This window comes from Panthera uncia, chromosome D2 (genome assembly GCF_023721935.1).
Source record: "Panthera uncia isolate 11264 chromosome D2, Puncia_PCG_1.0, whole genome shotgun sequence".
NCBI lineage: Eukaryota > Metazoa > Chordata > Mammalia > Carnivora > Felidae > Panthera > Panthera uncia.
In genome coordinates this window covers 58,682,303-58,710,058 of record NC_064818.1, presented here as the reverse complement: position 1 = coordinate 58,710,058, position 27,756 = coordinate 58,682,303, and the positions used below count along the sequence as shown (strand labels likewise).

The following is a 27,756-nucleotide window of genomic DNA, read 5'->3' as shown; positions in this document are numbered from 1 at the left end:
TGTAAAAGGGGCCACCAGATCCAGTCAGGGAGCCAGGCCTGTGGAAGAACGGTAGGGATAAGGGGAGAGAAAAAGCTATAGGATTTGAGGGGACAGAATTTGGGGAAAGGAAAGTGGACGAGAAGACAACTGGGTGGGGTCTAAAGGTTCTAGGTGTTTGGCGCTGACAAGGAACTGGGCGGGGATACCGTCAGCCACTGAGACTCCACCCACTGGCGGGACCTCCACGCCTAATTTCTCCCAACCCGCAACAAAAATGGCCGCCGCGGGAGCCTGTCCAAAACCCTAAAACAAATGAAAACGGGAGCAGAAGCCCCGCCCAGTTACGGGCAATTGCCCTTCTCAAAAATGGCTACCGCGGCGCTTCTGGAAGGGAACCGCTCTGGGCCCCGCCTTTGATCTCGTTGGTGGGGCTGGGGGATGAGAGCTGTACCGCGCGGGACAAGTCGCCGGCGGCGCCCGACGGAGCAGGTGATTTCCCCTCCGGCCCCCGGCCCAGGGCTAGGAGAGTCGCGGAGAACGCTGACCCAGGGTACCCGTCTTGTGTGTCCCCCCACGGTACTCCCTGGGGCCCGTCAGCCCCCCATCTCTGATTCTCGCCAAGGCCTGTATCAAGGCACATCCCAGCTTACTCAGGCCTCCCTAGTCTTGTGTCCCCAGGGCTGCAACCTCATTCCGGTGCCCTCGGGCCCACTATTCCGTACCCTTAGGGGTATCCCGCTAGCTTGTTTAGGGAGCTCCTGCTTCAGGGGTGGGCCGTCATCGCGGTTCCACTTCCTGTGCACCCCACTATCCCCGTTTGTGCGCCCGTCTGACTTTGGATACCCGAATCCCTTGTAGCCCTCAGTGTCCTTGGCGCCTCTAAGACTTGACTTGGGGGTCAGAGGACAATGATGTCCTCTGGAACCTGCATTATGGGACTAGGGCCTCAGGAGCTGGGCTTTTGAAGACCTCCATGCTGGACCCTCTGAGGGCCCACACTGGTTCCCAGGACTCCTCCCACATGGCCTTCTGCTCTCCCTCCACCTTGAGCACCTCCCCACCCCAAGGGAACAGCATAGTGCTCCTTCTCCCAGTCTCACTTGAAGTGGTCCAGAAGGTCTGTATGGAGCATCTGGAGAGTCCAGGCTTATGCCTGGTCCTGGGGCCACTCTCACGCCAGCCAGGGACAGGGAGGATGGGACAGTCAGGGTTGGCTACAGAGAGGAAGTGAGTCCTGCAGAATGAGAGTAAGAGGAAAAGGCATTCTGAGTGGGGAGAACGGTGTGAGCAAAGATTCTGAGGGAGGCAAGAGGGCAAGCTAGGCAGGACAGGAGGATCAGAACATGGGCTGGGGCCACATCATTTACTTCATGAGAGGTGGTATAGCGTAGCGTTAATAGTGAGGGTTCCGGAGCCAGAGTCCTTGGGTGCAAATGTGCCATTAACTTACTGTGTGACCTTGGACAAGTTACTTAACCTCTCAGTGTCTCCATTTCCTTGAGGGTAAAATGGGATAGTATAATACTATTAGTATCTGTATTTTAGGGTCATTGTGAAAATTAGGTAAGTTAACACATGTAAAGTGCATACAGCAACCCTTGGCACAGTGTAAGCATTCAGGAATTGCTAACTATTACCATCATCAGAGGTATTTAAACAGGACTCATGACAAGATGATGATCGCATTTCATGGATGCTAATAATCCAGTGAGCCCTGATTTAAAGACCCCAGGAAATAATGGAGTTCTGCGGACTATATCTAGAATTCGAAAAGTCCCATGGAAATCATGTTCTTACCTGGGAGAAGCCTGGCTGCTTAGGCTGCAGCTTTCCCAACTCAGAGACTGTGGAGGAGAAATACTAGGAGAAACTCCTGGGCAGGAAAACAATGCTAAGGAAGGCTAGGGGGATGGAGAAGGATGAAAGAAAGAAGTGGCAAGCTTTGAGTGCTGGGTAAAGTTTGGGCAGCCCTGGAAGAGGAGAAGGGAGGTGTTGCCTTAGGAGATAAACCAGAGCAAAAGCTTAGGTGAGGAAGACTTTCTTTGGGACACAGTGAGGAGTTTCCCAGTAACAACTCCCTGGCCCTCAGACCTTGATTAGAAACCTGAAGTCATCAGACAGATCCCTTTTTCCCTAGAAACTAGACTTTCTTGCAGCACCCTTTGTCCCAGCAGAGATTGCCAAATAACTGACAGCAGCCAGGATTTGATGTAACTCGGGGTGGATATAGGTCTCTGTAGGGGGCTGACCCCTTGGGGGAACTGCATAATGGGATCTGGTACGCCTGGTGTGAGCAGTTCTGCTCCTCCCCAGGGCCCATGGTAGGGTCTGGAGCAAGGGTCGACATTCCTCTTGGTAGGCTAGAGCTTGTCAGTTCTGCTATCCAAAGTGAGCCCCGTGCTGTCACTGCAACACTGTGTTACTACTCAGGGGACCCGGGAACTGTGATCACAGATCGAAGCTCTGTCTCAACCCACTTGGAAGTCTTGATATCCTCTCGTTCCCTGGAATATACACTCAGCTAGGTGACCTGGATTTAAATCTTAAGTACCACAGTTCAGCCAAGTGATGTTGGGCCAATCATTAAACTCAATGAGCTTTAGTTCCTTTGTCTGTAAAGCGGGGAGTGACTGTTTGAGTGTCCTACTTCATGGGATACTCAGTGTACACTGATTAATAAGCCAGGAGTGGAGTCCCTGCCCTCATGAAACGACTGGAAGAAACATTAAACATTGCCCAGAGGATGATTTAATTATACCTATGAAAAGTCCTGCTAAATAAGGAAAAGTGTAGTCTGCAGTGAGGGTGTATGATGGAGGGACCAAAGCAGTTCTACAGAGTCAGGGGCAGCATCCCTTGAGGCAGGAATTTTTAAACTGAGACCCAATAGGTGAGAAGGTGTTGGACAAGTGAAAGGGTAGAGGTGGAAGGTTGCCCAGGCAGAGGAAACAGTTTGTGGAAAGGCTCTTGCCGTGAAAGAGCTTGAATGTTGGCAAACTGAGAGAAAGCCAAGGTGGATGGGAGTGATCCGGGGAGGGTGTAGTGCATGATGAGGCTAGAGAGACTGTAGGCAGGGGTAAGGTCCTGAACTAAAGGCCACAAAAAATAATATGGGCTAATCAGAAGGGAGGTGGGGGGTGGAGCACCTGCGTGGCTCAGCTGGTTAGGGATCCATTGGTTAAACTTCAAGCCTAGCATTGGGCTCTGCACTGATGGGGTGGAGCCTGCTTGAGATTCTCTTTCTCTCCTCTCTCTGCCTCTCCCCTGCTTGTGCTGTCTCTCTCTCCCCAAAATAAATAAATAAATAAATAAATAAATAAATAAATAGAAGGGAATTGGGAAGTCACTGAGAGATATTAAGCAGGAAAAACATGATTTTTTTTTTTTTTTAAACAGATCACACAATTGTGATCTTTGTAAAGAATAGGTTCTTGGAGGCGCCTGGGTGGCTCAGTCAGTTCAGCATCTGACTTTAGCTCAGGTCATGATCTCACAGTTTGTGAATTCAAGCCCTGCTTTGGGTGAGCCCCGCTTCTCTCTTTCCCTCTCTCTGCCCCTCATGGGATTCTCTCTCTCTCTCTCTCTCTCTCTGTCCCTCACTCACACACTTTCTCTCTCAAAAAAAAAAAAAAAAGACAGAGAGAGAGAATAAGTTCTTGGTGGGGGGGCTCTTGGGTGGCTTAGTCGGTTAAGCATTTGACTCTTGACTTTGGCTCAGGTCATGATTTCACAATTCATGAGATAGAGCCCTGTGTTGGGTGCTGTGCTAACAGCACAGAGCCTGCTTGGAATTCTCTCTCTCCCTCTCTTTCTGCCTCTTCCCCCCTTGCATATGCTTACTCTCTCTCTCTCTCTCTCTCTTTAAAATGAATAAACTTAAAAAAAAAAAAAAAGAATAGGTTCTTGAGGAAAAGACAGTAGTGGGGGAAGGGTTAGGAAGCTCTGGCAGTGAAGACAAAAGGTGGAGCAGAAAGGGAGGAGGGATGGAGAGAAGCACACGTGTTAAGGTGACAGTCAGGCCTTGGTGCCTGGATGTGGGAAGGCAAGGGGTAGGATGGTACCAAGGACAATTCCCAGACTTGTGGCAGGAGTGGCTGGGTAGGTACATGGACATGTATTTACTGATGACAGTCTTGGAGGAGCAAAGGACTTGGGAGGACGTCAGTTTGGAACAGGTGAAGTCACTCACACGGAAGTGTCAGAGAAGTAGATATGCAAATATGTAGCTCAGAGGGGGGACCTAGACTAAAGGATTGGCATTTGAGGATTGTGACATAGAGTTGGTTCATAAACATGTGGCCCAGACAAGGTCTTCCAGAAGGAGAGGGTGCAGAGTGAGGAGGGACGAGGAGCAGCTTTGAGCCTGAGCTTTCCTGCCAGTAGAAGAGAGGGGGACAGAGAAGGGAGCCTGGGACAAAATGGCCAGAGAGGTAGAAGAGAAGCAGGAGAGTGTGATGCCTCAGAAACTAACAGTGACACTGCTTGAAAGGGCAAGTATTAGGTGAAGCCATAAGAAATTGCCTTTCCTTCTTTCCTTCCTTTCCTTTCCTTCTTTCTGTTGACCAAAAACAAGCATACTGGCAAGCTTATAGGGTTCAACCTGAATAGACCCAAACTGAAAAAGTAACTCATGACCTTAGACTGAGAAATTTTTGTAGAGACGTTGTAGCAGAAGCCAGATGAACTGGGGAGAATGGATAGAAAGGACACTAATAAGGGAATAGAATCGACAGGATTGGTGATCAGCCGAGTACAGCAGGTAGAGTTGAGAGAGGGTGAAAGCAAGGGTAATTTCCAAGTTTCAGGTTTGGCAGCTGAGTGAGTGAATGGTTGGGTCAGCCAATGAAGTAGGAGGGGGATGTACACTAATCGTGAAAATATTGTTGAGTGTGGGGTAGATGGAATGTGAGGTATCTCTGAGACTTCAGAATGGGATGATGAGCTGACAGTTGGACCTGTGGCTCTGGAGCCATTCATTACCATCTATGTGTTCCTGACTCCTACATATGGACTTTGGGGAGTCAAAATCATGTAGGTGGAAATGAACTCAGTCAGTCAGTGTTTATGGAGCATCTACTAAGTGCTGGGGTTACATCAGTGAATAAGACGAAGTCCCCCTGTACCTTGGAGCTTATTACATTATATCAGGGAGGTCAGACAATAGGCAAACATAAAACAACATTAAGCTGTAGTAAATGCCATATAGAAAATAAAGCAGGGTGAGGGATTAGGGGGTATGAGGAATACCTATTTTTGGTAGGTTAGTCAGGGAAGGTCTGTCTCAGAGGGCAACATTTGACCAGAGCTCCAGAGGAGGTGAGGGGGTGGGTATATGAAGGAGACAGGTAGGAAGAAACTGGACAAATTTGAGGACTAGCAAGGAGGCTGGTGGGGCAGGAGTGGAGTGAGTGGTGAGGTTGGAGAGGCAGGCAAAGGCCAGACCTTGTAGGGTTTTACAGGCTTTGGGAAGGAAAATGGAAGGGCCTTTGTAGATAGCCTTTTGTGCAGGAAGAGAGAATTCCTCAAAGACTTCCCCTTCTATCAGAGCCTTGTAGCCAGAAAAGCCCCTTTGTGCGGAGGGTGGGTGGGCCATTCTGGGTGGGGGAAGGCTGTGCTTGGTCCTGGGGCCTGCTCTTTGGGGGGCTGGACAATGGGCCCCTTGTGGTTAGACTTGAGGGCCAAGTGGCCCCCTCAATGATGGGATTCCTCAGCCAGGAGGCATGTGACCCCAAGACCTTGGCTTCTTGCCTGAGGGTCTGGGCCTGCTGCTGGGGAATGGGGTGGCGAGATGGGGAGAGGTTGGGGGAAGGGTGAGGGAAACCGCTTGGGAGGCCTTCTCCTATGGCAGTGCCCTGTCCTGTCTCAGGCTGAAGGAGGTAGAGAGATGGGCAGGGAGGGGGTTGTGGCTCTGCTTGAGAGAGCGGGGGAGGGCTGGTGAGCTGGGAGTTATGGACAACAGTAACAAATGGTTTCCACAGCAGGGCAGGAGGGAGGAGCTGGCCGCCCCTGGGCCTAGTGGGTAGGAGCAGGCAGAAGAGGCCCTGACAAACCTACATCTTCTGTCCCTTCAGAAGAGGAGAGAACATGGAGCTGGAGAGGATTGTCAGTGCAGCCCTCCTTGCCTTTGTCCAGACGCACCTCCCCGAGGCTGATCTCAGGTAGAAGCAGCTTTCCTGGGAGGATCATGCTGGGGTCTGGGTTGGAGCTGCTGGGCAGTACTCTGGGCCCCAGCCAACGGAAAGACTGGGATGGCAAGCACTCAGCTCTATTCCTGAGGTGGGGGAGGGCTGATTATGATTTGCTGGTATGGCCTTACATCTTAACCTGTCCCTGGCACCTTGTTGGACAGGTGGAAAACCAAAGCTCTGTAGGAGGATGGGATACTTTCTGGCTTCAAGACTTGAAGTCTGGCTCATAGACCCAGGGAAGCCGAGGGCTCGAGTCTCAGGCTAGGTGGGGGTGCTGGAGGTATCCCGTGTCCTACCTAGGACTTGTCCTGTCCCCTTCCTGCAGCGGCTTGGATGAGGTCATCTTCTCGTATGTGCTTGGGGTCCTGGAGGACCTGGGCCCCTCAGGGCCATCAGAGGAGAACTTCGATATGGAGGCCTTCACTGAGATGATGGAGGCCTATGTGCCTGGCTTTGCCCACATTCCAAGGTGGGATCTGGCTGGGGTGAAGAAGGGGTGGAGGGCTGGCTGATTGTGGAAGGTAGGCAGGGGTGTCCTCTTACCACCCTCCTATCTTTTCAGGGGTACAATAGGGGACATGATGCAGAAGCTCTCAGGGCAGCTGAGCGGTGCCAGGAACAAAGGTGAGCTTGGGGATTGGGCACTTGGGAAATTCATAACCCCCATCCCCCAAAGCCCCGGCAAACCTGATGCTCTGCTTCTTTAAGAGAACCTGCAGCCACAGAGCTCTGAGGTCCAAGGTCAGATGCCCATCTCCCCAGAGCCCCTGCAGCGGCCTGAAAAGCTCAAAGAAGAAACTAGGGCTTCTCCTACTGCTGCTGGAGACACCCAGGAAGAGGTACTGGTAGGAGAAGGGACTGGTGAGGGAGTCAGGGGCCAGGAAAGAAGGAAGTACCGCCTCTGGTCAACATCTATGCCCACAGGCAGCCAGTGCCGAGGAGGAGCTGCTGCCAGGGGTGGATGTACTCCTGGAGGTGTTCCCTACGTGCTCGGTGGAGCAGGCCCAGTGGGTGCTGGCGAAAGCTCGGGGAGACTTGGAAGAAGCTGTGCAGATGCTGGTAGAGGGGAAGGAAGAGGGGCCTCCAGCCTGGGATGGCCCCAACCAGGTATCCTCTCCTAGACCCCCCCTTCGACCCAAGTAGCCTTAGCTACATTCCACCTTAGTGTTAAGCCCCCACCCCTAGCCTATCCCTGCCTGCTTCTGCTGGTGCCCTAGGGTTTAGATGAAGCTTCCCTTCTCTGCAGGACCTGCCCAGGCGCCTCAGAGGCCCCCAAAAGGATGAACTGAAGTCCTTCATCCTACAGAAGTGAGTCTGGGCTGGGCTGGGCTAGGCCCTTAGAGGGTCATCCCAGGGTGGCAGGAGCTTCACCCAGCCAGTTTTTGGCAGGTACATGATGGTGGATAGCGCAGAGGATCAGAAGATTCACCGGCCCATGGCTCCCAGGGAGGTAAGAGAGTTTATGGCTGCTAGAGGTGTGAAGTGGGTGGGACTCTCTCCTGGCTTCTGCTACTCACTCCCCAGTTGCCTCCCAGGCCCCCAAGAAGCTGATCCGATACATCGACAACCAGATAGTAAGCACCAAAGGGGAGCGATTCAAAGATGTGCGGAACCCTGAGGCCGAGGAGATGAAGGCCACATACATCAACCTCAAGCCAGCCAGAAAGTACCGCTTCCACTGAGGCATTCGCCAGACTCTGCTGGAGCCTTCTTGGCTCAGATCCCAGAGGGATGCAGGAGCCCTACACCCCCACACAGGGCCCGCCCTAACTCCTGTCCCCCTTCTCTACCCCGCTCTCTACTTCCTTGCCCCACTATGTTGACCTCCTCTTGGAGCTGCCCACGGGCACAGTAAAGGTGGCCCCAGGAAGATGTGAGTGCATTCTGGTCATTTCTGCCTCAGCTGGGGTGCTGGGGTACTGTGTCTGTCTGACCTTCTCTCCCAACTTCACATTCCTTATCTCCAACACGGCAGCAGCGCCAGGCAAGAGGGGGTAAAAAGCTCTTTATTTGAAGCTCCAGGGTGGGGCAGGGCATCCGCCTCTAGCCAGAGGCCTCCACAGTCCAGTTTCCCTACAGTTCATAGTCAGGCCCCCGCCACACAGTCCAGCTGTGACCCATCGGCAGGCAGGTCAGACCTGCAGGTTGACAAAGGGTGCAAAACCAGCCATGTCCTGCAGGAGCACCAGGGCCTGATGCAGCGGCGGCTCCACGTCGATGTCCACGCCGCGCTTCCGCAGGCGGCTCAGGCTGGGCTCGGCCACATGGTGGCAGTGCCGCACCCGCAGCGAGCGCAACGCCGGGCAGTACTCGGCCAAGGTCCTGGGGGAGGAGCTGGGTGAGGCTAGGGGCCAGAAGCTGTTTCGCCCACGGTGGGGGAGCCAGCGAAGCCCCTGCCTCCTTCAAACTCAGAGCATACTTTTTCCCTCCATAAACCTGGATGGGGGGGGGGGGGGTTATGAGGGGGTCTGGATGGGGTCATACACCAATGTCTCCAGTGAACTCGGGACTTCCTCCTATCTCTTAAAGGGGGAACCTGCTCCTCAGCTCCGCCCAGGATTTCAAGGTTTTCCCCTTGTTGAAAAGAAGCCTGAGAGTCGACTGTGACATCCGCTCATGCGTAAATACTGGTTCCAAAAAGTTTTTTAAACTATGGGTTCTCTGGCCTCGGCAATCCTAGAGATCTTTCCTGGTCTGAATGGGGGTGTCGTGGTAGCAGAAAAACCCAGAAACCACAGTTCTGCCTTTTGACAGCTGCACCCCGTCCCTAAACCAGAGGCTAAAAAAGTGATTGCCCTCTTCCCATCCCACCAACCCAAGGCCCAGGCACCTGACGCCTTCGCTTCCGACGCGGAGGCAGCCGGTTAGATCTAGGTGCTCGAGTTCCGGGCAGTTCCGAGCCAACTCCTGGACGGCGGCATCCCCCACATTGGCGTTGACTGCCAGCGAGAGGCTGCGAAGGCCTGCGCCGCGCCTCTGCGCCAGGTATACGATGGCCTCATCCTTGAGCTGACGGCAGGCGGTGAGGTCCAGCTCCTCAAGGGCCGGACAGCGGTCGGCGAGGCCGCGCAGCGCCAGACCGTCTACCCAGTCACAGTGCGCAAGGGAAAGGCGCTGCAGGCGGGGGCAGCCCTCCGCCAGCGCCCCCAGCGCGCGGCGGCTCAGTTGCCCGCAGCCGGCTAGAGCCACGCTCCGCAGCTGCGGATTCCGCGTCAGCACCGGCACCAGATCCTCATCCGACAGCCATTCGTGACACGGTGCTAGGGCCAGCTCCTGCAGCCCCTCAGCGTCCCGCAGCAGCCAGGCCAATGCGGCCCGCGGGATCTGCGGACCCACCTGCGGGCAGGGAGGCACCTCGACTTTCAGCTAGTCCCGAGGGCGGGGCGGGCGCTGCCTCTCCGCCCCATTAGAGTTATTTCCCGGCAGCAACCTGCCTTCGGAGTTTGCCCCCTGACTCCCAGGAGAGACCCCACGTGCCCTCTGAGTTGATACCCGGTACTCGCCCTTTGAGAGTACTTCCCGAAGGGTGGGTCGCTTCCCGGGAGTTGCTGGACGCGCAGGGGGTCGGGAAGGGTAGACAGCTGGGCTGGGGGCTGGGTTGGAGGCGGGGAGGGGGCGGTACCCGGACGGGGGCGGGGCTCTGGCCCCTGGCTCACCTGAGCGGCGTCGAAGCGGCGCAGGCCAGCCAGGTGCAGCTGCACTAGCGCCCGGAAGGCCCGGCTGACGCGCTGCAGCCGGAGCAGCTGGCGCAGCGGCACCCGGCTCAGGACGTGTGGGAGCAGCACGTCTTCCCAAGGCAGGTCCAGGAGCCTGCGGGTAAAGGGGCGTTGGCGGTGGCGTTCCCGGGCCGCTGTTACCTGCGAGTCCGCCTCTGTTATGCTTCTGCGCCCCGGCTCCTAAGAGCGACCCCCAAACCCGGCCCAGTTCAGCTCCCTTCCCCCAGGTCCTTCTTCCCTCTCTCGGCCCCTCCGGTGCTCGGTACCTGACGGCTCCGGGCTCTTGCTCCCCTCCGGACGGCTCCATCGGTGGCTCCATCGGCGGCCTATTGCGCGTGCGCACTAAGGTCCTCTCGCTTTGGCCTTGGAGCGGCCTCAGCGAACCCGCCTCTTCGGGCTGTAGAGACAGACCGATTCAATCGAGTGTGGTCTCACTGAGGATCCTATCTGAAAGCGTTCCGGATGGATATCAAAACTGAGGGCGGAGCCGACCGGTGGGGTAACATCAGACCTCGCCTTCTCGGCTACAGGGCTTGAGACCTGAAGCTGGAGAATGCGATGGTGCAGCAGAGACTGGCTCTTTTTTCGTCTTGGGCCAGTGGCCGCCGCTGAATGAAGTGGTGATGGGAGGAGCAGGCAAAGCCAAACGCAGAAGGGGCGGAGCCATGACTCCAAGGTTCTGGGCCTATTCTCTGCCCTCTGGTCGCGCTTAGCGACTTTGAAAAATGGGGAGAAACTATCCAGGCTTTTACTGTCTCGTGTGTAGTAGGTGCCCAGTAATTTGTTGAATGAATTGAATGGGCGAAGCTAGAATTTTTCTTCCTTCATCAAGCAAAATTGCCCAAACCCTCATTCCTGGTTAGTTGTCAAGTACAGGGCTGTCCAGCCCCTTCCACTCCCAGAAGATTTGGAAAAGGTTTGCATCTTGAGGGGAGGGGCGTAGAGGGCGCTAAAAAGGACTATCTTCCCAGCTGGGTCCCTTTCTTTTCCCCAGGAGGTCTAGAGTCCTGAGAACAATGAGTGCTCAGCCCAGCCCACCAGGAGTACCGCTTCTGGGCTGACCTGGGGATTAAGCTGTGGGGTTTGGGGCTGGGCCCGCCCTGGGGCAGTGATGCCCCAGAACTCCAGGCTCAGACTCTGGGCCACCCTCTCACCGCGTCCACAGTTCCTGGTTCCAGGGTCCGCTCCGGGGAACCTCCAGAGTAGTGCTTTCCCCATCATCCACTGGTGGGGAGAGTATGAAGGACGCTGAGGGCTACCGCTGTCGCCGAGAGCTGCACCCCAACAGGGCTGCGCTCTCCCTTCGTGCAACCGCTTCACCTGCCTCTGCATAACGAAAACTGCTTCCCATCCATTTTTTCATCAGGGTCGGGCACTTCTGCAAGGTGAGCAGGTCTGTGCTGTTACTCCATTTTAAAGATGGAACCGAGGCCCTTGGAGAGGACGCGCCTTGTCCAGGGTCAAGCGAGTCGCGATAGAGAATTCAGGCATCCTAGTTTTCCCAGAATCCCTTACACAGTCCCCCCCCCCACCCTACCCCCCAACGCAGCAAGAAGGGAGAAGCCAGCAGCGGGGAGGGACCAAAGCGAGTTAGCTTGGGTAAGGGACTTGTTTCCTCTTCCTCAGCCTGCTTGGGGAGGGGGGAGATGAGAGGACCGACCTATGCTAAGATAGAGCCTTGTAGGCGCGCACCACCTCGGGCCGCGCGCCTCCTCCTCCTCCCAGCTTTGTTCGCGCCTCTGCGCCTGCGCAGTGCGACAAATCTGGCGCTGTCCCCTTCAGCACCACGCGGAGCCCGCGCCCCCCCCTCCCCGCGGTGAGCCTCGCGCGCCCCCGCCTCGCACGTCCTCGCGCCCCCTGACCGCCTGAACAGACCCCTTGTTCCTTCCGAGGTCACCACCTCCTGCCCTGGCGTTCCCAAGGAGAGCAGTTGCCATAGGAACTCTGGCGGAGCTTTCTTAAAATAGCTGGGCCCCTTTCTACCTTGGCCAAGGGCACAAGGGTTGCCTGTTCCCCACTTCCTCCACTCCAGGCGTCATCCCGTCTAACCTTCTACCCCATATGGGCAGGACACCTAACTCAGGCAGCAAGGAAGTTCTTTTTAAAGTCTGACTAATATCCCTCCTGCTGCATCCTGAGCAAGTGGTCAAGGGTTGGGTCTCCTGGGTCCGAGACTCAGAACCCCTTAGGGTTTGAGGCAGTGTTTCCTAGATCTCTTCTCCATAAGTTGATGGTCTCCTGGATTTAGGGGGCGGGTCCGGTCTACACCCATACGGTGTGCTTGGCGCGGCCGCGTGCTCGTGGGGGCGGGAGCGCGTGTGGCATGTAACAGGTCATGTGGCAACCTCCTAGGGACACGCGTGGGGTCTGGAGCGGGACACGCGTGTGCAACTGGGTCCGGTGTGTGGCTCAGGGGGCGGTGGAGGAAAGGGACGGGGACAGGATTAGGGTGGGGCACGTGAAGGTCTGGCGAACTGAACCGGGGGTTCCATATATCCTCCCCCTCGTCAGGGGCGGGTCTCAGGTTGGCGGGAGAGCCCAGTGGGGACCTAGCGTCGAGAAGGGGGGCTAGCCTCCGGGGCTCAGGGCCCCGGGAGAGGGCGGGGGGTGGGGTGGGTGGGGGGATTATCTCTGCCTGAGCCGCGCGTAGGGGGGAGGAGGAGGGAGTGAGAGGCAGGCGGGCCTGGAGCAAGCGGGAGCAAGCGGGAGCCGCGCTGCCTTCACAGCTGAGCTGGGCCCAGCCTCTTCCCTGCCTTTCCTCGGCCCCAGCTCCAGGCGAGCAGCGGTGAGTACTGAGGCAGCTCCAGTCGGAGCTGCACTGGGGATGCCCTGGGCCCCCACTGAGCTTCAGAAACCTGCCTGGCAGGGTTGCTGCTCCTGACCTCTGCCCCTACCCTGCATTGCCACCAGAGGCCCCTTTACCCCCTTTAAAATCTATCATTCCCTTGAGAGGGAGGAGGGAGAGGGGTCTGGTGGTCTGGTGCAGCCTTCCCACCCAGAGACAGGTGACTGGTGGGGGTTGGGGGAGAGGGTGTGTGTACCTGCTGAAGTATGTGTGAGCATGCATCTGTATTTGTGTGTAACTGTGACCATAGGTTTCTGTGAGTGTCTGATATGCCTGTGTCTGTGTGCATTGGAGAATGAGGGCCTGGGTGTATATTTGGGTATCTCTTTGTGTGTTCTTGTTTGATGACAGTGTGTGTGTAAAATAAGCATGTGCCTTTACATTACACGCATATTTGTTATGACTGTGAGACTGTATGAGGGTGTGTCTTTGAGCAATGTGTGTGTGTGCCTGGGTCTGTGTGCACTGGAGAGTGTTGCCTTTGAATGTGTTTAACTGTGTATACTGATATTGTCTCCTTGTGTGTGTGTGTGTGTGTGTGTGTGTATGAGCGTGTGTACCTGTATGGAGAAAAAGAATGTCTCTTTCCCATTTGGCATGTATATTTTGGGAGTAGGGGCCTCAGTTCAGGCCTTTCTCCTCCCCTTCACCCTATGTCTTTCAACCCCTCATGGTCCCTATATAACACCACCCCCCGCCATCTTCCTGCCTTTCCTTCTAGGATGGCTGGGTTCTCTCTCACTGAGTAAGGGGCCTCCATAAGAGAGACTTTGGGGGACCCGTGGATTTATGATGATTATGAATGGCTGACATTCCTGGTCCAGAGTGTGGGGTACCAGCCTTCCCCAGCCCCCATCAGAAGTAGCTCCAAAATGCCACAGGGATTCTGAACTTACTCAACTTCTGAAATAGCTTCCTTTCTCCTCCCAGGGTGATGCTCAGGGCCCCCAGAAGAAGGAAAGGAGCCAGGGGCCTATTAGGGGTATAATTCTTTTCTCCTCAGGCCTCCATGGAAGTAGCCCAAATAGGAGGCCTGATCACCTCCAGGGGTGGAGTCAATGATGCTATATTCCAAGGGTGGGCTAGGCCCCCTGGCACTCAGATGGCTTATCCAGCTTTCCCCTCCCTATCTGTGCTCTCCTGCCCATCCACCTCCCCTGCAGCTCACCCCCTGCTTCCCTTCCTCTCTTGCAGGCCTGTCCGAAGAGCATGCTGCCCCCTCACTCCCCGCCTGGCCTTGCCATCCCTGCCCCCCCAGCCTGACCCCCGGCCCCAGCATGGCCCAAGGTGCCATGCGCTTCTGCTCCGAGGGCGACTGTGCCATCTCCCCACCACGATGCCCGCGCCGCTGGCTCCCCGAAGGCCCAGTGCCACAAAGCCCCCCAGCCAGCATGTATGGCAGCACAGGCTCCCTGCTACGGCGGGTGGCAGGGCCAGGTCCCCGAGGCCGGGAACTGGGACGTGTGACAGCACCCTGTACACCCCTGCGTGGTCCCCCCTCACCCCGTGTTCCTCCTTCACCCTGGTCACCCTCTTCACCCACTGGGCAGCCCCCACCGGGGGCCCGGAGCTCTGTGGTCATATTCCGCTTTGTGGAGAAGGCCAGTGTGAGGCCATTAAATGGGCTACCTGCTCCCGGAGGCTTGAGTCGGAGCTGGGACCTGGGTGGGGTCTCTCCTCCCAGGCCCACTCCAGCCCTTGGGCCTGGCTCCAACCGGAAGTTGCGGCTAGAGGCATCCACATCAGACCCACTCCCAGCCAGAGGAGGCTCAGCTCTGCCTGGTAGCCAGGGCCTTATACATGGGCCACCAGCCCAACCCCAGGTTGGGGCAGATGGCCTTTACTCCTCTCTCCCCAATGGGCTGGGGGGACCTTCTGAGCACCTGGCCAAGCTATTCCCAGGACCTGCTGACACTGGACTCCTGAACCAGGTATGCGACCTCCCTTGGGCTCCCTGGAACTCTAGAGCCCCAGAAAAGGGGCAAGGCTTGCCCCTTTGGCAGTCCTGGGCCTGTCAGCTCTTCACTCTAAATTCTTTGATCTGTCCTAAATATGTCTCTTTCTTGCCCTCTGTGTTTGCCCCTGTGTCTTGGCACCTCTATTATCTGTCCTTGTGTGTTTTTCTTTCTGTCTTTCTGTCCCATGTTCTTGTGTCTTTGTATGTGTGGCTTTATCTCTGGATGCCTGTGTCTATTTCTCCCTTCTTGGCTTAGGGGGACACCTGGTCCTCCCCCCGGGAAGTTTCCTCTCATGCCCAGAGAATTGCTCGAGCCAAATGGGAATTCTTCTATGGCTCCCTGGACCCCCCAAGCTCAGGTAAGGTCCTGGACTGAGACAAGGGGAATAGGGCAGGGTCTTCTCCCCAGCAGCTGAGGCATGGTAGGGGGCCTTCCTTTAAACCTCCCTCAGTCCTTCCTGGGGTCATGAGTTGGCTAATGCCTCTCCAGGCCTCAAACTTTCCATCTGTCTTATGATGGAGGGTTGGGGGGTCACAGCTGGGTTGGGCACCTAGAGGAAGCTAGATAGAAAGGAGGGCATGACAGGATATCAAGGGTCATTCTGCGGAGCAGAAAAGAAGCTGGTCTCCCGCAGGCCCCTCAAAGTTATTCGACAAGAACTTGATTTGAAACGAGCTCCACTGGCACAAGGAACAAGCTGGGTTCATAGCAGGAGGAATGGTGGCTAGACAGTGAAGGAACTTCCTGCCAATATGAGGCAGCGGGGAAGAGCTCCTTCCTAGAACAGAATCAGGACAGGGAGCTGACCAGGATAATCTGCTGACCGGGATGCCTATGCATACTGCAGGTGCTAAGCCCCTGGAGCAGGCCCCCCCATCTCCACCTGGGGTGGGCTCAGGGCAGGGCTCTGGGGTGGCTGTGGGGCGAGCAGCCAAGTACTCCGAGACGGACCTGGACACGGTGCCCCTGAGGTGCTACCGCGAGACCGACATCGATGAGGTGCTGGCTGAGCGGGAAGAGGCTGACTCGGCCATCGAGAGTCAGCCCAGCTCTGAGGGCCCACCTGGCACTGCCCGCCCACCTGCTCCACGTGCCAGCCCATGCCTTGGCCCTTGTCCCAGCCTGGGCAGTGGCGATGAGGACGAGGATGAGGCAGGTGGGGAAGAGGATGTGGACGACGAGGTGTTTGAGGCCTCAGAGGGGGCCCGGTGAGTGCGGGAGTGGGAGAGGACAGTGGCTGGCCCCTTTGAGCTGGCCCAGAGGCAGAGCTGGGGGAAGAGGGCTGGACTAGAGATGAGGGCTGGACTGGGAGGGTCAGGACCAAGCTAGTGGTGCCGACAGGGCGATGTACCTGGAGACCGGACAGAGGCCCGAGGCCTGGCAGAATGCTGGGGACGTGGAGGGTGTTGGCAAGAGCCCATAGGGCAGGGAGTAGCCAGGACAGGGGAGGAAAGGGGTTCTAGTAAAGAACAGGAGGCAGAGTGAGAGGCCAGGGTTCAGATTCAAGCCTGGGGGCACGGGAGCATCAATCTGGATCCTGGCTTCTGGCAGGAGAGTGGGGAGCGTGGGGGCTTTCTTCTCCGTCTCACACCCCACCGCAGCCTTGGAGCCTCATCTTCTCCTAAGATGTTGCCGGAAATAGAAACGGGATGGCAGGAGGGGAGAGGATCAGGGAGGAGGAGAAAGGGAGATTAGCAGGGAGGAAGAGAGGAGAGGGATTGGGTATTGGGGACGGGTAAGGCTGGGGTTCCTCAGGGGCACTGAATAGCTTGGTGAACCTGTGGTGGGGACTCCCTACCCAGATTCCTTAGAGGGCTGGGATCTGTGAGAAGGAGAGGATAATCCCCTCCACAGAGTGGTATGAGAATTCAATGAAATGCTACCTAAGAACTGTCTTCTGGGCCCCTGATCAGAGACTCTCCCTGCCCCTGCAGGCCAGGCACCCGGATGCCTCACCCTGGGCCTCTCAAGTCGCCCCTGCCCTTTCTGCCTGGGACCAGCCCCTCGGCTGACGGGCCTGACTCTTTCAGTTGTGTGTTTGAAGCCATCTTGGAGTCACACCGGGCCAAGGGCACCTCCTACACCAGCCTCGCCTCCCTGGAGGCCCTGGCCTCACCTGGCCCAACCCAGAGCCCTTTCTTCACCTTTGAGCTGCCTCCCCAACCCCCTGCTCCCCGGCCTGACCCACCTGCTCCCGCCCCACTTGCACCTCTTGAGCCAGATTCTGGTACCAGCTCTGCTGCTGATGGGCCTTGGACACAGAGAGGGGAGGAAGAAGAGGCAGAGGCTGGAGCCAAGCAGGCCCCAGGGAAGGAGCCCCCTAGTCCCTGCCACTCGGAGGACAGCTTTGGGCTGGGGGCGGCACCTCTGGGCAGGTGAGTGATTCCTTTGGTTCCTCAGACTTGAGGCCCCCCCAGAGCCCCAGGAACAGTTGCTTCAAGGGAAAGATCCTGAGTGGGAAGATGCAGTTTATATTCCTGACCCCTGACAGAGTGGTTAGGGAATGCCGATGTTTGTTTTTCCATTTGGAGGACTACTTCCTTTGGCTATGAGGGGGAGCCCCTCACAGCCCACCCCTAGGACCCCCTTGGTCCTAGACCCAGTGACTTGACAAACAATGATTCAGGATTGAATGGGTCCCAAGAGAACACTCTCCTTTCCAGAAAGGCCCTTCCTACCACAGGCAGAGACTTTAACCTACTTAGAATTCTTGTGACCTTACCCCTACCCAGCCTGGAGGCTTCTCCCAAAGATGCAGCCACCAGCCTCTCTCATTGCCTCCCTCCCATGTTGCCTCCCCCCTTCAGTAAGGAGTTTCTCACCCTTCTCCAGGAAGTCCTGTCACCAGTCTAACCTTTCTGCTCTCCCTCTGCCAGCTACCCTCTCAGTCATGGAAGCCATGGCAACAGGAGGGGGTGGCCAGGGAGACAGGGTTGCCTAGCAACCAGGAGTTTCCGGCCTCTGTCTCTGGGGTGACAGGTGGCTTTGCTAGTAGAGCAGCTGGGATGGCGGGAAGGGAAGGGGAGGAGGAGACAGGGGATGAATGGAGTGCACTCTGACCCCCAATCCCCTCTGCTTGTTTGTGGGTGGAAAAAAAAGACCAAGGAGGAAGAGCCTCCTCTCCCTAAAAGGCCAGAAGAAAAAGACATAGGAGTGGGAAGGTGTCCCTGCTGCCCTCAAATCATGGTTTGACCCTCCACTGTTCCTCTCTGGCAGCCTATCTATCCCACTTTTGCCCATATTCTCAGAGATAGAGGACTATGTTCTGACTAGGGCCAGTGTGACAATGGGGAAACTATGCCTATGCCTAAGAGCAAACCTAAGACCTAAGGGCTTTGGGGAAGCAGCAGAAATCCCCACAGCAGAAATATGGATGCTTATTTGAATTTGATGCAGGCCTTCTACAGAGAGATGGTAAGGATGGAATCGGCTGATGGAGGGAACCCATACAGTGTCCTTCTCTGGAGAAAAGAAAAATGCCTTCTCTGTGTCCCAATCTCCCCCACTCTGTCTTCTGGGTTTGGAGGCAGAGGAAGGATCTGGATGGTCCCAGAGGGACTGCCCCACCTCTGAGCTGGTGTTTTACCCTGGCAGTGAACCACCGCTGAGCCAGCTGGTGTCTGACTCGGACTCAGAGCTGGACAGCACAGAGCGGCTGGCCCTGGGAAGCACAGACACCTTGTCCAATGGGCAGAAAGCCGACCTGGAGGCTGCGCAGCGCCTAGCTAAGAGGCTATACCGACTAGACGGCTTCAGGAAGGCTGATGTGGCCCGGCACCTGGGCAAGAAGTAAAGCCATTGGCCGGGATTGATAATACGGGGAGAGGGGATGCATCCTGTGGGCAGCACCTCCACACCCCCTCTATCTAATGCCCCCAGGTCTCTAGGTAACCCCATCTGGCCCCTTGACCCTTTCCCTTGAGACTCCACCTATCTGCCCTGCCCACAGCAATGACTTCAGCAAACTTGTGGCTGGCGAGTACCTCAAGTTCTTTGTCTTCACGGGCATGACTCTGGACCAAGCTCTCAGGTGGGTGTTAAGCCCTTTGAAGGCAGGCCCCACGCTCCAGCCCTGCTTTGCAGCGCCTCAGTTGTGCCTTCTCTGAGCACCTGTGCCTTCCCTAGGCTGCCCTGATGTCATCCTTCCCAGGCTATCAGGGCATGGCTAAAAGCTGGGGCTGCCTGGTTAGGGGACCTTGGGTAGAGGTGACATGCTCCCTCTTTCCCCCTTCCCAGGGTGTTTCTGAAGGAGCTGGCCTTAATGGGTGAGACCCAGGAACGGGAGCGCGTGCTGGCCCACTTCTCCCAGAGATACTTCCAGTGCAATCCAGGAGCCCTGTCCTCAGAGGGTGAGGAAGCCAGGGGGCAGGGCTTTCCCAGCTGGTCACTGAAGCAGATGGGCACAGTGTGTGCACATAGGAGCATGAGTGTGTTTGTAGAAGTGAATGCATGCACAGGCTTGCAGGCATGTGAGCATGCGCGTGTGCGGTGCTGACATGGCTACGTGGTTGTGGAACTGAGCATGCGGGCAAGCATTGCTAGGGTCTAGTGTGTGTTGCGAAGAACCAGGTGGCAGGTGTATTTGCATGCCATTGTTCACATACACGTGCAAGACAGCGTTTGGCTTGAGTGTGTATTCTGTTTGGCTGCACTGATCTGCAAACTGTGAGGGGCCCACTGGCTTTTGTGCATACTCACAGAAGCATGTAGGTGTTGGGGAAGATGTCCCTTTCAGGGATCTGCTGGAAGAGTGAGGTCTTTTGGCTGAAGGAGGTAGGGTTCACTATGGGGTTCAGGACTTATAAAAGTATGATTGTGGGCCAGAGTGGGCTGGGGGTGAACTGGAAGGCTGGGGAAGACAGCTGTGGGAAGAGTCCCTGGGAGGTAGCTGAAGCCGAATGTCAACTTTCCCTAGACGGTGCGCACACGCTGACCTGCGCCCTCATGCTACTCAACACTGATCTCCACGGCCATGTGAGTGAGAGGCTGGCAGGAGGGAACCCCCCAAAAACAGACTGCCTTGAGACTTAAAGGCCTGGGAGCCCAAGGCCCCCCTCACAGGCCTCTGTGCCCTTCCTTAGAACATTGGGAAGCGCATGACCTGTGGAGACTTCATCGGGAACCTGGAGGGCCTCAATGAAGGCGGAGACTTCCCCAGGGAGCTGCTCAAGGTGGGGGCCGGGGGTGCGGGTGGCGGGCTGGGGAGGTGGGGCAGGGTAGAGGTTGCTGGAGGGGAGGGATTGGGACCAATCGGGCAGAGTGGAGGTTGGAGGCTCCTGCTGCTGGAGCCTGGGCTCCCGTGACTCAGCTTGGGGACCGCCCCCTCCCCCAACCCCAACACGCAGGCTACCCGGGAACATGCGCACTCGCGTGCAGTCTTGGCCGCTCAGCGGGGGAGGGGAGACGGCTCTCGAAATCCTGTTTTCTGGCGGCCTTGGACCTTGCATTTGCCTACTTCGGTGCCCCTCCTCCAGTGTTCACTGAGGATAGGAGGGGTTCCAGCACAGGGCAGGCATACTGCTTCCCTCCTTCTCCTCCACCCCCTGCCCCAGGGTGTATGACCACAAAGGCCCTTCTGGTATGTTGCACAGGAGGGACCCGGAGGTAGAGGGGCCCAAGAGGGACAAAGGCTTTTCCAAGGTCTGGAATCCAGTTAACCTCCAACTTGGGACTAGATACTGCTCTCCTGACTCCCTTGTTGCCAGGCCCTGCGCCCAGGCGCCCGCACTTGAGGGGTTAGCTACACAGGGGCTAATATGCATGGGAGGAGGAGAGGGCACCCAGGTCTCATGGATTCACTCATTTCCTTGATCCAGTGGTTTTATCCAGGGATGCCTGGACCTATTTGAAACGCCTATGCTTGGCAAAGGGGCTCTGGGCCACCACATACATGTGACGCACAAGAGTGTCCTTGGGCGCGTCTGTGAGCTTGGGGTGTGTCGGGCTTCTGAGTTTGGAAATTTATTTGTGTTTGGGGGTGTCCATTGTGAGTTCGGGGTGTCAGAGAGTTGGGGTATATGTTTGAATTGGAATATATGCGCTTTAGGGTGTTGGTAAATCCGGGGATTTGGCTGGGGTTTGTTTGTGCTTACGATTTAGAGAGTGTGTCTGAGCTGGGGTGTAGATTGGGTGTTTCTGTGTATTAGAGTGTACATCTACAAATTGGCTGATTTGTGACATGTATCCATAATCAGGGGTTGTTTATGAGTTAAAGACTAAATTTTGAGGTGCGTATCTGAATTTGTAGTCTCTGTGAGTCGGGGTGAGTGTGAATTGGTGCATCTGGTTAGTTGGGGTGTATATCTGTAAACTGGGGTGTGTGTACGTAAGTGGGGGTATAGTATAGCCTTGAGCATCTGAGCTGTCTTCGGTTGGGCGAGTTGGATGAGGCTGGTGCCATTCCACGGCTGCCTCCATCCTGCGCGGCCCCTACTGCGTGGCCTCTCCTGGCTAGGCGGGTGGGGGTGGGGGGGCAAGAGGACGCGTTCCTACCTCTCCAGCCCCTGGCCCCCCAACCCTGACCAGCCAGGAGGGAGCTGCAGACCCTACAGGGTCAGCCCGCCTTTGCAGCAGCAGGCCTAGGGACTCCCGGTGCCATCCGCAGCATCCCCAGAGCCGCCCACCCTCTGGCACTTGCCCGGGCTGGCCCCCACGAGGCCCCGCCCCCGTGGCTGCGCGTAGCGCCGCGGGGCCCCTGCGCGGTGGGACGCCTCCATTTTGCGCCGTCCCCGCCCCCAGCCCTCGCCCTCCCTCCCCGTCGGCGGCCCCCTCCCTCTCGCGCCGAGCCGCAGAGCCGACAGCGCCGCCGCCGCCGCCGCCGCCGCCGCCGTGCGCTCCGTGCGTCGGTGGGAGCCGGGCCGGGCTCGGGCCGGGCCGGGCCGCTCGCGCCGGCTGTCGGGGGAGCCGTCCGCGGGCCGTCCGGGCCGTCCACGCCGAGGGCGGACGGGGGCATGGCCGGGGGCCGCAGCGCGCCGGCCGGGCCAGCATGATCGGTGTCAACAGCATCCACAGCAGCGCGGGGCGGCTGCGCTCGCGCTCGCTGTGCTCCGTGCGCTACGGGCGCACCCACCGTGGCGCGGAGACCCTGTGCTACGGCTGGCCGCAGCGCTCTCGCAGTCTCAAGCCCGTGCTCTACACCGACCTGGTGGTCAGCCGTCTGCAGAGCCGCAAGAAGAAGAAGGCGGTGAGGGCGTTGGGGCCTTGGCCCACGCCAGGCTGGGGGGCGGTCGAGGGGGTTGTGGAGGGCGGCGTGGCTGAGGGGGCGGCTTGAGGGAGGCACCGAAGGTGGCACGAGCTGGCGGGGGGGGGGGGCATCGGTCAGACCAAGGCGGGAGGCCAGCAGGGACAGAACCCATGGGTAGCCAGGAGTGGGCATGGACTGGAGGGGGAAGGGCACACACCGTCGGATCAGTGTGGATATCTCAAACCAAAGGGTCTTTGGGTCTTCTGCCTGGGAGCATGACATGGGGCTCACCGATGGGGTTTAGGACTTTGGAAGGAAGACATGGTTGTGGGCCAGAGGTGGTCCTTCGAGGGGCCAGGGGATGAACTGGAAGGCTGGAGACAGGATGGGTCTGGTTGGACACTTCAATCTCCTGGTCAGAGTTGGAGAGAGGATTAGGGTCGGGGTTATGCCGGGCTTGAGCTGGGGATGTGCTGTGAGGGCTGTGTGTGCACAAGGCTGGATTGTGCTGTGTAGGGGGTGGAGGTTGTGGAATGTACCCATCCCTGGACAGGGTGTGCACATGTGGGATGCCTGGCTAGCCGTGTGGCTGAGTGTGACAGTAAGCAGTAAGATAGTCAGAGACTGTGGTATGTTGGTGGTGGAGTGGGGGACTGTGTCCCATCACGGAGAAGGCACCGACGTCACCACTGCACCCAGCTCACGCAGGCAGCATCACACGCCACACGCATAGCCCAACACGCACATGTTGGGGACACACCCACTCACAGACAGGCTGGTGGAATCGCCCCCACAGTGGGAGGTGCTGCTGTGGACGCATGCTGCAGGCCACTCCTGAGAAGAGGGGTCCCCTATACAACTCCTGGAGTCTATTCTCTACTCAGACCATCCCAAGGCCCCCACAGGTCCCCCATGCCAGCTCTACAGAGGGGAAGTGACTGGTCCAGGAGCTCACAAAGAGCTTGGGGTATGCAGGGTTTGGAAGCTGAAACGTCTGCCTTTTAGACTAGTGTTCACTCTCCAGTAACATGAAGGATGTGGGTGGGCAGGGCCCTGGCCCACCCTGGCATTCAACTTGGTGGGGGTCTCTGGGTTGGGGGAGGTGCTCAGCTTGCCCTGGGGTTAGGAGTCATGAGAGTGTGTTCTCTACTAGCCAGGGAGGGAGGTGACAGGGTGAATCCCTGTTGCTGGGCCTCAGTTTCCCCATATGTTCTGTGTGGGTTTATCCTATGGAAATAGGCCAAAGCACATGGTCCGGGAAAGGAGAGCTTCTTGGGAATGCTCTTTTCTATTCCTTCCAGGGCTGTGCTTCTCCCACCCAGGATCTGGGCAGGATGATCCCTAACAATAACAACAGCAAAGATAATAATAGCAGCTGCCATTTATTGTGCATCAGCCATATGCCTGGATGCCCTGTGCTAATTGCCTGCCCTGTGTTACACACCTGTTAGTACGTTTGTTCTCCCCATGGATACTTGCCCAAACTCATGCAGCAAAAGTGACACAGTACCGTCTCCTAATACTCTGTTCCAGAGCCCGTGTTCTTGGTCCTTACACCCTGCTACCCCCATCCCCACCCCCCATTGTCTCCTCCCCTCGAGTTTGGAGGGAGGGCTCTGAGTTCTGGCATTGGGGTACATAGTTTGCCTCCCTCAGGAGTGACCCATACCTGCCTGATTTGTTCCTCCCTTCCTAGGCCTTGTACAGCTCCATCAAGAATGAAAAGCTGCAGTGGGCCATGTGAGTCCTGGAGCTGTGTGGTGAGGGAGATGGGGTGCAGGGAAGGGGCTGCCTGGAGAGGCTGAGAGCACTGAGGTGGGCCCTGTGAGTCCAGGTTGGATTGTGGGGCAGGGAAGGCGGGTGAGGCCATGAGAGGCACTGAGGCTGCTTCATTTCCTTCTTTGGAGATGGCTGCCTGGACTTGGGGTTCTGTGTCTTTTCTCTAGCTGGGTTGTTATGACAAGCTAGGTTGGGATGGATGGCCACTGTCAGCTGGCCTGGGAGGGGGGATGCTGAAACAGAAAGGGGAGGTCCCTTGCCAACCCAAGCGGGAAGACAGAAGTCTCTGGAGATAGAGCCCCGACCAATAGCGTGAGAGCCTCCTCTCAGGTCCTAGGGAGTCCAGAGCATCACAGAACAAGGGACCACATTGTCTACTCTTGGCCAGGAAACAGATTCAGAGTAAGTCTTAGAGGAGTCCAGTGTAAGGGAGGAGGTCCAGTTTAATGTTGGGCCCCCCAGTCTGAGGGTAGAGCCTCATCTAAACAGTCAGTAGGTCACTCATACTTGCTGGTGTCTGCTGAGAGTTCAGTCACAGATCAGGTCGGTTGGGAGCTCCCAGTCTGCAGGAAAAGACCTCAGAGGAGGCAGAGCTCAGCACTGGGATGCAGATTGGAACTTGGGGCAAGCCTTGAAGGAAGGGAAGCATTTGGAGAGAGAGAAGTTGGTATTTGGGAGGCAGATATGTGGTGGCTGAAATGAGCGTGGGTTGGGGATACCAAGAGGAGGCAGGCCTAGCTGGCTGGAGAGTGGAAGGAGAAAGAGGCAGTATGGGCAGGGATGTAGCATAGGCCTCACGCAGGCAGAAATAGGGAGCTACTGCAGGTTTTTGATCGATGGAGTGACAGGATAGAACCGGATTCTTTAGATGGTACCTAACAGAGCCTGTGGACCAGGAGGTACTAGGTGACCACTAGGAAGCCACTTCTGCCACCACGTAGCCAACAAACTATGAGCAAAGCATGCTGCTGGGTATAGTTGGGACAGCCGAGTCAGACATGTCTGCCCTAGTGGAGAAGGGTGTGAGGGCTGGTGTGCAAGTGCAGAAACAGAGGATGGGGAGGAAGGGACAGACATGGCCCTACCCTTGGGAGCTCTAACCTGAGCAAGGAGATACGCTGCCCGGAGGAGCCCTCATCTGAGCAGGGGGTCACAGCTACCCCTGGGGAGATCTGGTGCGAGGCGGGAAACAAGGCTCCAGGAGCCTCAGGTGGAGGGGAGCCACACCCTGTGAGAGGGGCAGTTCCCCCATTCCCTCCACAGACAAGAGGGCGCTTTCCTGGGTGGGCAGAGGCCAGGACTGAAGCGGGGGTTGTGGCTGCAAGGCCAGCCCCCTCTGAGGTGATCACACCTGCAGAGACGAGGAGGAGCTGAGACGCTCTCTGTCTGAGTTGGCCGACCCCAACCCCAAGGTCATCAAGCGGGTCAGCGGGGGCAGTGGCAGCGGCTCCAGCCCTTTCCTGGACCTGACTCCTGAACCCGGGGCTGCAGTCTACAAGCACGGGGCCCTGGTGCGAAAGGTGCACGCAGACCCTGACTGCAGGAAGAGTACGTGGCTGGGTGGGGAGGGTCTGGGGGATGGAGGGGAGGGGGCCTGTCTCAGGCCCCCTGACCTGTCTTCCTTCCCCCCAGCACCTCGGGGCAAGCGGGGCTGGAAGAGCTTCCACGGGATCCTCAAGGGCATGATCCTCTACCTGCAGAAGGTGCGGGGCCAGCCCGAGGGGTTGGGGCTGAGCTGGCTCAGGGGAGTGTGGGTGGGCTGGGCCAGGCTGGGGTGGGACCATGGCCAGGACAAGATGGGCACCCCTGCAGGAGGAGTACCAGCCTGGGAAGGCCCTATCAGAGGCAGAGCTAAAGAATGCCATCAGCATCCACCACGCGCTGGCCACACGTGCCAGCGACTACAGCAAGAGGCCCCATGTCTTCTACCTGCGCACAGCTGATTGGCGGGTCTTCCTCTTTCAGGCCCCGTGAGTGCCCTCTTCCTGCCCATCCTGGACCCCTTTGCCCCACTCCTACCTTGCTCCCCTCCCTTGTCCCTGGATTACCTCCTCGCTTCCCAGGCCGCACCCTGAGCCACGACAGGCATCCCTGGACAGGAAACCTGGGGCCAGGTCCTAAGTGGTGGTGTTGTCTCCCCAGGAGCCTGGAGCAGATGCAGTCCTGGATCACTCGCATCAATGTGGTGGCTGCCATGTTCTCTGCACCCCCCTTCCCAGCTGCTGTTAGCTCCCAGAGGAAGTTCAGCCGCCCTCTGCTGCCCAGCGCTGCCACCCGCCTCTCCCAGGTACCCCCAGCTCTGTCCACCTGGTGCCAGCGGGATGGAGTGTGGCAGGCCCAGGCCGACTGCACTCAGGGCTGCCCTGTGTGATCATGTAGATGTCACTGCACCAGGACACTGGCCATGGGGGGTGAGTGAAGGCTGAAATCCGGTCTCCACTGCACTTGCCAAGGTGTTAACCTAGATATGGTGCTTTGCTCATCCAAAGGCAGGGGCACCTTTCTAAAAAAGCTTGCACAAAGGCACTATATGTGCTCGAGTGACCCTGACCAACACTCCCCCTGGCCCCTAGGAGGAGCAGGTGCGGACCCATGAGGCCAAGCTGAAGGCCATGGCAAGTGAGTTGCGAGAGCACCGGGCTGCGCAACTGGGCAGGAAGGCCCGAGGCAAGGAGGCTGAGGAGCAGCGGCAGAAGGAGGCCTACCTGGAGTTTGAGGTGAACCTCCCTGCCCTGGCACCTCTTTGGCTCCTTTCTTCGTCAGTGGGGTCTCACTGTTGCCACATACAGGCTCAGGCTAGTGGTTAAGGGCACGGACTTTAGTAGGAGAGTGGGACCAGCTGGGTGACGTTCGGCAGGTTGCCTAACCCCTCTGAGCCTGTTTCCACGTCTGTGGGCCAGGGAGGACGTTCTTTACCCGCTAGGGTAATGAAGGGAGCTGAGGTCTGTCAAGGGCTCAGTTTTTCCCAACTCTGGTTCAGGCCTAACAAGTATTAGATGTCATAATATGCAGTCTCGAGAGAGCCCAGAGAGGGTAGCTAGCTTCCGAGGGGATCGTGTCATAGTCCCTGGGGGCTCTGGGGGCCTCAGAGTTGGGCAAGAACCTGTTGTCTCCTAGCCTTTTTTGGCATCCCTCCTTGGTCCAGATTGGGGTGAGATGGGCAGAGGGTGGAGAGCAGGCTCACAGCCCCTGCCCCTCTGCTTCAGAAATCCCGCTATGGCACATACGCAGCGCTGCTTCGGGTCAAGCTGAAGGCGGGCAGTGAAGAGCTGGATGCAGTAGAGGCAGCACTGGCCCAGGCCGGGAGCACAGAGGATGGACTCCCTCCACCTCACTCCAGTCCCTCCCTGCAGCCCAACCCTGCCAGCCAGCCCCGGGCTCAGTGTCATGGCTCAGAGCCTCGTGGAGGGGTGATCAGTGGGCGGTGGAAGCTCTGAGTTGAGGGTAGGAGCGTGGGGGTTTGGCGCCCACTGGGCACCTGCATGACATAGCCTTGCCTGAGCCCGGGCCGGCCTCGGGCCACCCACGAGGGGCCCCCGGCCCAGGGCCCGACCGCGCCGGACGCGGTGTCCGGGGCAGCGCAGGGCTAGGGCGTGGGCCTTGGGAGCCTAGGCCAGGGGCCCCTCTGAGACCCCCATTTTGTGATAACGTTTTGCACTTTTTCGTACGGGGGCTGGGGTGGGAGGGGCCAGGGCCCCTTGGACTTTTGATGCTTTTTTTTTTTTTTTTTTTTTTTGGGTGGGGGGAGGCCTGACATTTCTGCTTTCTGCTGAGACCACCCACACCCAACACCAGCAATCCCCCCTCCATCCTGGGGCCTGGCTCAGATAGAGGCCAGGAGTTGGGGCTGAGCTGGTTTTCCCTCCTTCCTCCCTGAGGCTCACCCTCTCTCGTTCCAGAGGTGGAGGAAGGGTATCCATGCCTAGGCCCCCATACGGTCTGGGGGCAGCATGGCCTTGCTTTCCCTCCTTCAGTGGGCCCTGCCCTTTGTACAGCCTCTAATCCCATTAAAACTGCTCTGGACTTGCTGGCTGGGCCTCCTTCTCCATTCTCCAGTACCTGGCTTGGGTAGGCAGCTGGTTCCAGGGACAAGAGTCACATCAGG

General features: G+C 57.5%; 3 protein-coding genes across 7 annotated transcripts; 2 read left to right on the top strand and 1 right to left on the bottom strand.

The window, feature by feature from the left end:
- Positions 1-356: 356 nt before the first annotated feature.
- On the top strand, positions 357-8,040 carry CUEDC2 (CUE domain containing 2). 4 transcript variants are annotated; one of them, XM_049645633.1, is made up of 9 exons: positions 357-471; positions 6,054-6,140; positions 6,496-6,639; positions 6,733-6,794; positions 6,879-7,009; positions 7,095-7,277; positions 7,417-7,478; positions 7,560-7,620; positions 7,706-8,040. In XM_049645633.1, exons 2-9 carry the CDS (start codon positions 6,067-6,069, stop codon positions 7,850-7,852), a joined length of 864 nt encoding a protein of 287 aa, XP_049501590.1. In that variant the 5' UTR covers positions 357-471; positions 6,054-6,066; the 3' UTR covers positions 7,853-8,040. The 4 variants fall into 4 exon arrangements, with proteins under 4 accessions (XP_049501590.1, XP_049501592.1, XP_049501591.1 ...); XM_049645635.1 differs by having other exon boundaries at positions 5,964-6,140; XM_049645634.1 differs by having other exon boundaries at positions 5,961-6,140.
- A 115-nt stretch (positions 8,041-8,155) lies between these two features.
- FBXL15 (F-box and leucine rich repeat protein 15) lies at positions 8,156-17,526 on the bottom strand. The gene is made up of 5 exons (XM_049645632.1): positions 17,512-17,526; positions 10,153-10,283; positions 9,827-9,980; positions 9,001-9,506; positions 8,156-8,492 (listed from the first exon to the last, which is right to left on the bottom strand). The coding sequence occupies exons 2-5, from the start codon at positions 10,203-10,205 to the stop codon at positions 8,303-8,305; spliced, it is 903 nt and encodes a 300-aa protein (XP_049501589.1). The 5' UTR covers positions 10,206-10,283; positions 17,512-17,526; the 3' UTR covers positions 8,156-8,302.
- PSD (pleckstrin and Sec7 domain containing) lies at positions 12,538-27,679 on the top strand. 2 transcript variants are annotated; one of them, XM_049645629.1, is made up of 17 exons: positions 12,538-12,671; positions 13,926-14,662; positions 14,945-15,047; positions 15,537-15,897; positions 16,624-17,064; positions 18,284-18,478; positions 18,639-18,719; positions 18,926-19,038; positions 19,605-19,663; positions 19,771-19,860; positions 23,569-23,612; positions 25,009-25,199; positions 25,284-25,354; positions 25,464-25,621; positions 25,794-25,938; positions 26,225-26,368; positions 26,858-27,679. In XM_049645629.1, exons 2-17 carry the CDS (start codon positions 14,009-14,011, stop codon positions 27,086-27,088), a joined length of 3,081 nt encoding a protein of 1,026 aa, XP_049501586.1. In that variant the 5' UTR covers positions 12,538-12,671; positions 13,926-14,008; the 3' UTR covers positions 27,089-27,679. The 2 variants fall into 2 exon arrangements, with proteins under 2 accessions (XP_049501586.1, XP_049501584.1); XM_049645627.1 differs by lacking the exon at positions 12,538-12,671 and having other exon boundaries at positions 12,871-14,662.
- Positions 27,680-27,756: the final 77 nt, after the last annotated feature.